At 39.6% G+C, this 7,475-nt stretch overlaps 1 protein-coding gene across 1 annotated transcript in view; it reads right to left on the bottom strand.

Annotated features, from left to right (window-relative positions):
- Positions 1 to 336: 336 nt before the first annotated feature.
- The window catches only part of ASH1L (ASH1 like histone lysine methyltransferase), a 120,854-nt gene continuing 113,715 nt past the window's right edge, over positions 337 to 7,475 (bottom strand). Inside the window, 4 exon segments of the mRNA XM_059675176.1 lie at positions 337 to 2,823; positions 3,165 to 3,466; positions 4,296 to 4,336; positions 7,174 to 7,340. Coding sequence (XP_059531159.1) covers positions 2,732 to 2,823; positions 3,165 to 3,466; positions 4,296 to 4,336; positions 7,174 to 7,340 — 602 coding nt within the window. The 3' untranslated portion in view covers positions 337 to 2,731.

Here is a 7,475-nt window from a genome sequence, read left to right as displayed (position 1 = left end):
TCTTGGGGGGGGGCAATGATTTCTAAAGTTTCAGATTTGAGAGAGAGAGAGAGAGAGAGAGAGAGAGAGAGAGAGAGAGAGAGAGAAACATCCATCAGCTGCTTCCTGTACACACCCTGACCAGGGATTGAACTTGGAACCTAAGATATGTGCCCTTACTGGGAATTGAACCCTCAACCTTTTTGGTGTATAGGACAATGCTTCAACCAACTGAGCCACCCAGTTAGGGCCTGATGATATGGTTTTAAAAAGATCTTTTTGGAAACAGGATGGAGAAGATCCTGGAAGATAAATGGAGGATAGGAAAGAGGAAAAAATAGCAAGCTCACCACTCTGTAGTTAGGAAAAGTTTTTTCCATTTAATACTAGACTTTTAAGGATTTGAGATGCAAGCTTTTTATGCAATTACATCCAATGTTAAAATTGGTAATACATAATTTACAAAGATTAACATCAAAACAATCATCTATTTAGATATGCTTTTGTAAAAAGGAAATATATTAGCAGCATTTATATTTTCCGCAATCACACAGCCTACAGACATGCAGACTAACTGTATCTATTTGCAGTGATGTAGTGCTTTGCCCCGCATTTCAAACACCAAAACCCACCTGGCAGCTAGGGGGATCTTTTTATTTCGTTATTATAAAATAACTGAAAAATAAAAAAGGCATTAATCTCTACACAAGTAAGAAAAAAACAAGTTTTTGCACTTACCTAACATTTGATTGTCTAAAAAACATTTCAGTTTTTAGTCTTTCAACAAAAGAAAGATAAAATGACAGAGCGTAGTGTCTTTTGCTTCTGTTCACACATATTACAAAGTTTTTTCTTTTTTTGTCTTTTTTAAAATTTTAGTGTTTAACACTATTAAAGGAAATATTGAATTTTAAACTCTTTCTTGTAACTTTCCTGCTTTTGACTAAAAGGAGACTCCCAAAGTGCCCCTATCCCCACCTCCCTCCCCCCCGGCTCCCTGAAATGAAAACCAAAAAAGAAACCACTCAAATGGGCTTGGACATGCGATGTTTCCAGCTCCACACGTGAGTATCTTATACCCAGGTCTCTCAGTAATGTACAGTGCTTCTCTACAGTAAGAAAATACTCCAAATTATTTTCTTAATTCTCTTTTTTCTTTAATAAAATATTTATTCTGCTTTTTCTCTGCTCAAGGGGATCTTTGGCATCCCCGGTCTCTTTTGTTTATTCCTCAAGATTGACACAGAAAGAAGAAAAAGGAAAAAAGATTCAATGGAATGGAAGGTGGTCAATGTTTCTACCTAAACAAGTCAGAGTGTCGTCATCATAAGGGAAAATGTACAATTAGGACAGCATTGGTCCAATATTAGAAAAAAGTAATGAGGACTGGTTTACTATTGTATTGCTTGCTAATCACGCAGCAGATATATATATATATATATATACACACACACACACATATATATACACACACATATGTGTGTGTGTATACACACACACACACACACACACACACATATATACACATACAACTTGGCACATTTAAAAAACATTTTTTCTCTTATAAGAACATCTAAAACTTATATGCATATGTATGTCTGAGAAGACAACAAAGCAAAGCTTTTTAAATTTTATTTTTAAAGAGACATTATTGTCTGGTAACTTCTGGCCCAGAGAATGGGAAGGAAGGAACACCCTGGATATCCCTCCTGATGATCAGGAGGGTGGAGGAAAGATGGAACTAGGGGTAGGGAGAATACACTGTCTCTTTAAGAGATAAAAATTGAAAACTGTACAATTAAGAAAACAAGAGTAGTGTTTTGAATTGATAATCTACACTCACAACAAATACTCTGATAGGTGAATACTGTTCAACAGTTTTGTAGTGATTTTTGTTTGGTGGGGGTTAGAGTTCATTTTTATATAGGTTTTAAAATGATTTTATTTTGAAATGAATCTTCATTCGCACAGCACAGCAGACACACACAAACCACAGTGCATAAACTGTACATGTGCTGGGGGGAGGCCTGGCCTCGTCAGAAAAAAATATGTTCGGCAGGTTAAAACGAAGATAATTCTAAGTACTGTGCCCTCTGACCCCATGGGGGCCTTCCCTATTCCATGATTCTATTTTGGGGAGTAGATGTAGGGAGAGGAGCAGCAGTTACAAGTGCTTTGAGTTATCAACTCATGTTTTACTTTGACATTGTTGGGCAAGAAAGGAGAAACTTTCCTCATCGGGGATCTGGAAAGAGGCCCCAGCTACTGTTTCTGTCTCAGGTGTCTGGGATAGCTCTTGGAGCCTACAGAAAGCAGATGGGGTAGGTGGTGGGGTTCCTGGCCCTACCCCTTTGGATTCTGAGTTATACCTGGGTATAGGAAGCAGCTTCTTAGCAGTGCTTGTGGGATCAGAGGATGACAGAAAAACCCAAGCTGGGGGAGGGGCAAGTGTTATAAAGTACCAAAAAGTTTTGGTCATCCTCAATGTGCTCTGCCTTCCTCCCTACGTTATTATTAACCTTCTGGATGAAGCCATGGAGAGGAAAACAAGTTAAATTGAACTGGTTAGACAGATCCCCTTCCTCTTCCTCTCTACAAGCTCCAAGGTTTATTAAGTACCTAATGTTAACGTCATGGCCCCATTCCCCTTGCTGGATGGACCCTTCCCACTCCTGTCTACACTCAGAGAACAGGAGGCAGGACTGTTAGCTCCACTGGATCTCAGATGCTTGAGGTTCTCATTCTTTGAGGTTCACTTTCGAAAGCTGTTTTCTGGGATAAACAGAGTACGCCTTCGCAGTTTCCTGCCTGATCCTTCCTCCAGCAAGTATGTCACATCGATGGCTGAAAACAGAACCAAGGAGGCTGATCAAATACCACTGGCCTACTCCTTACTCCAGATCTGAGTTCTCAGATCAGAGGACTTCAATGATTGCTTTTCTGACCTATAAGCAATTTAGGCCTTCCTCCAGCTAGGTATAAAAGCTAGTCTCTAGGAAGGAGAGCATCTCACCTCCCACAGTTTTATTCCCCAAATATAACTAAAGGCAGGCCCATTAAAGAACTATACCACTTTCTTAGAATACATTCCATTCCGGACCGGTAGTTAGAAGTTGTTTTTTTCATTCCATCTCCCTAATTTTCTATTTACCTTAAATCCTAGATTTTAGCCTGATTCTTCTTACCATTTTTTCCAGGGATTTTGTCAAGGAGATTGAGCAAGATCTGGTTGAGTCGTTCCCGCTGGTTATGCCGCCGTTCTTCAGGGGTACAGGCTGACTGAGCTTCTTGACTACTCTCTTCTGTTTTTTTTCCGCCCTCACTGACTTCGGCAGTGGCCCCTTCCTGTTCTGGCTCCTCCAGGCTGGGCATCTCGTTGGCTGCTTGCTCCTGACTGGCCAGAACTTCTTCAATCAAGGGCAGAGCATCGTCCTCCTGGCCCAAGTCTTTTAGGGGTGGCTTTGAGCGCTCAGACTTCCAGGACGATCTGCCAGAAGGATACGTGAACTTAGAGTAAGGCTGAGAAGGGCACTTGGGGTTGGATAGGGCATGAAGGGAAGAGACCTCAGGGTAGCTTGAGACCCTGAAGCCAAGCTGTTACAGCCGTGGCTCAATAGGTCAGGAACTTGGCTCTGGTCTTCACTTTATTATTATTTGAACAAACAATTACTTTTCTCTGAAATTTAATTTTGATTTGTAAAGTTCAATTTTTCTTCTTTCTTTCAGAAATCCAACAAATTCATAAAATATACCAGAGCTGGTAAAATTGCTTAGCTAGTTCTGAATGCTTCATGAGTATAGAGAAGAAGTATGGTACAACTTTGTAGTCCAACTACAGTAAGTATTTAAATAAAGTTTTTACTTTTCCTAAAATTTTTCACATCTATTATCCAGTATTTTTTCCCTTATGGTAAGCTACTGAAGTAGGTAAAGCAGTTGTTATGCCACCATTCAACAGAAAAAGAAGACAAGACTTTTGTGCTCTTTTTCTAAGAATATCCATTATATGCAAAGCAAACATAAATAAAAATTACAAACTCAAACTGTTCAGCTAAAACTGTGCCTTGACAATGGTCTTAAAAGTTGATAAACTTTGGAGTAATGGGCAAAGCTTGCAGACATCTAAAAAAGAGACTTTTCTTAATCTGTATGGAGTTCTGTTCCAAATTCTCTTCTTCTCTATCTGTAATCCTTGCAAAATCTCCCTTTCTGCCCTTACTGTTGGCACAACATTGGGCTACTCTGTCAGAGAACCCCCAATCTTAGGGGTTGTTGGTAAAAACCCCTTAGGCTCTTCATATCCCTATGGGACTCACCGTCCTCCGTTCCTCTTGTAGTTGTCTGGGACATAATGAGGCTGCAGAAAAGAAAAGGAAGCAGTGAGTGTACACTAGAAGCTGACAAAGCTGGATCATACGATCTGGGGCTAACTCACGATAGACAGGTGAGGAGGTAAAGGAAGAAAAAAAATGGGGCTGAAGCCCTTACGAGCTGGGTGACTATGTTTTAAAGTCAGAAGTTCAGTACTTCTATTAATCTGTAGGCCGCTAGGCTCACAGTTCTTTTTGCCCCATCCCAACTTTTAAGCAGTTAAGGTTGGGGTTTCAAAGCTAATCAGTGAGCTGCTGTCTGAGCAAGAAGGACCAGAGAAATCTAGATGAGAGTCAGGGCTTGGTTGTGGGTAGAAAGAATGTAAAATAAATACTGTTTAGAGAAATATGAAATTAATAATAGAAAAAACAGGGACATAAAGGTTTGCTTTCTGGCTAGATTACCTCTAAGCATTCCAGGATGACAGCTATGAATTTTGACAGGCCCAATTACAAGAAGACAGAAGGATGAGAAGAGCTAATCCAGGGTTTCATTATAGCAAATAGATGAATGGATGACCAAAATCTTTACGGAATGATGAATGGCATAAAATAATCAGAGGAGTATGTTCACAACAATTTAAAAGAAAAAAATACAATAAGAAAAAGGCTGATAATAAAAATGCTAACAGTAGTTATTTTCTGGGTAGTGGGATAATACAGTCAGTCATGTGCTGCTTAATGATTGGAAATGCATGGTTAAGTCATTTTGTTGTTGTGTGAACATCATAGAATGCCCTTACACAAACCTAGATGGTATAGCCTATTACATACCTAGGCTGTATGGTATAGCCCTGTGGTAGGCAAACTGCGGCCCATGAGCCACATGCGGCTTTTTGGCCCCTTGAGTGTGGCTCTTCCTAAGCCTTAGGAGTACCCTAATTAAGTTAATAACAATGTACCTACCTATATAGTTTAAGCTTAAAAAAATTTGGCTCTCAAAAGAAATTTCAATCATTGTACTGTTGATATTGGCTCTGTTGACTAATGAGTTTGCCGACCACTGGGCTAGCCTATTGCTCCTGGATATAAGCCTATATAACAGCATGTTACTATACTGAATACTGTAGGCAACTGTAACACAATGGTATTTGTATATGTAAACATAGAAAAGTTACAGTAAAATACAGTGTAAAATATTAAAAAATGGTACACCTGTATAGTGTACTTACAATGAATAGAGGCTGCAGGACTGGCAGTTGCTCTGGGTGAGTTAGTGACTGAATGGGGAGTGAATGTGAAGGCCTAGAACATCATTGTAAACTATTGTTTTATAAACACTACACTTTACACTTAGGCTATACCAAGCTTATAAAACAACACAAAGTTTAAATCAAGCATGAGAAAATGATGCAATAAAAATGTAAACATGAGATGAGTAAGGCTGCTGCTGGTATAACATGGGATACTGTTTACAGCAATTTTTAAAAAAATAAGCAGAAACAGTACACTTTAAAATAACTATAAAAGTGCAGTATAGTAAATACATAAACCAGTAACAGTCATTTATCATTATCAAGTATTATGTACTGTATACAATTGTATGTGCTATACTTTTCTATGAATGGCAGCACAGTAGGTTTGTTTACACTAGCATCACCACAAACATCTGAGCAATGCATTGAGCTATGATGCTCCAGTGTCACTAGATGACAGAAAATTTTCAGCTTCATTATAATCTTATGGGGCCATCACTGTTATGTAGTGCATGGTTGTATATATTTTTAAAATTTATTTATTGATTTTAGAGACAGAAAGATAGGGAGAGAAGGAGAGGGAGAGAAGAAGAGGGAAAAGAAGAGAGAGGGAGAGGGAGAAAGAGAGGGAAAGAGAGAGAGAGAAAGGGAGGGGGAGAGAGAGAAACACTGATTTGTTGTTCCACTTATCTATGCATTCATTGGTTGCTGCTTCTTTTTCTTTTTGTTACTCCTCACCCCAGGATATTTTCCCATTGATTTTTACGGAGAGTGGGATAGGGAAAGACAGACAACACATTGATTGGTTGCCTCCTGCACGAGCCCTGACCAAGGCCCAGGCTGGGGAGGAGCCTGCATCATTGGTTGCTTCTTGTACGTGCCCTGACGGGAGATTGAAGTGGCAACCCCAGGGTATTGGGATGACCCTCTAACCCAGGGGTCCTCAAACTACGGCCCGCGGGCCACATGCAAATACAAATACTGTATTTGTTCCCGTTTTGTTTTTTTACTTCAAAATAAGGTATGTGCAGTGTGCATAGGAATTTGTTCATAGTTTTTTTTTAAACTATAGTCTGGCCCTCCAATGGTCTGAGGGACAGTGAACTGGCCCCCTGTTTAAAAAGTTTGAGGACCCCTGCTCTAACCAACTGAGCTACTTGGCCAGGGCTTATAATTTTTCTTCTTAATGCTTTGTACTTTGAAATTTTTATATAATGATGCCTTATATTTTAAATACAGGGACAAAAAGGAAAAGCACTGAATACTTTTCACAAAAGGTTTCTCAGCGTTCTTGATTCTACTTGCTTCTTAAAATTATGGATGTGAAAAACCAAAAAAAACCTACAATATGGGGCTCAAGGGCAAAGATTAGATTAAAGAGTTGAGAGAGAAAAAAGAGAAAAAAACGACTAACGTGTAATCAGGAAATAAAAAATTTCCTGAGACACAGCTCATGCCAGGAAATGCAGAATAAATGCATTTATGCTGCTCAAACATCCCAAACAGAAATAAAGATTTCCAGAGTGTGGGATGGAAACAGGATGCCACTTGAGAATTCTTACTCTGTGAATTCCATGTATGAACTACATTGTCCTGACATGTACAATTAGGAGAGAAAGGAGACTTACAGAGAAATCTCTTTTGGGAGTGAGCTTCTTGGGGAAGTGATCAAAGGCATAGGGTTTGGTGCAGACAGGATAGCGGTTCCGGTGGATCTTGTAAAACAGGTGTGCTGACTTGTCAAGCCGATAATCACAGATGTACACATCTTGCTCCTTCACTCCTTTGGGTCTTCCTATGGGTCCAAACACTGTTAAATAACCCTATTTCCCTTCTCTCCCCGAGCTGCCCAGAGACTACCCCACACCATTGAGAGAGCAGTTAGACTCTTTAAGAGGGAAACACTGCAGCTATTACTAAGCATTTGGTG

Source organism: Myotis daubentonii, chromosome 18 (assembly GCF_963259705.1).
Source record: "Myotis daubentonii chromosome 18, mMyoDau2.1, whole genome shotgun sequence".
NCBI classification, from domain to species: domain Eukaryota; kingdom Metazoa; phylum Chordata; class Mammalia; order Chiroptera; family Vespertilionidae; genus Myotis; species Myotis daubentonii.
This window is presented reverse-complemented; position numbering and strand designations above follow the sequence as displayed.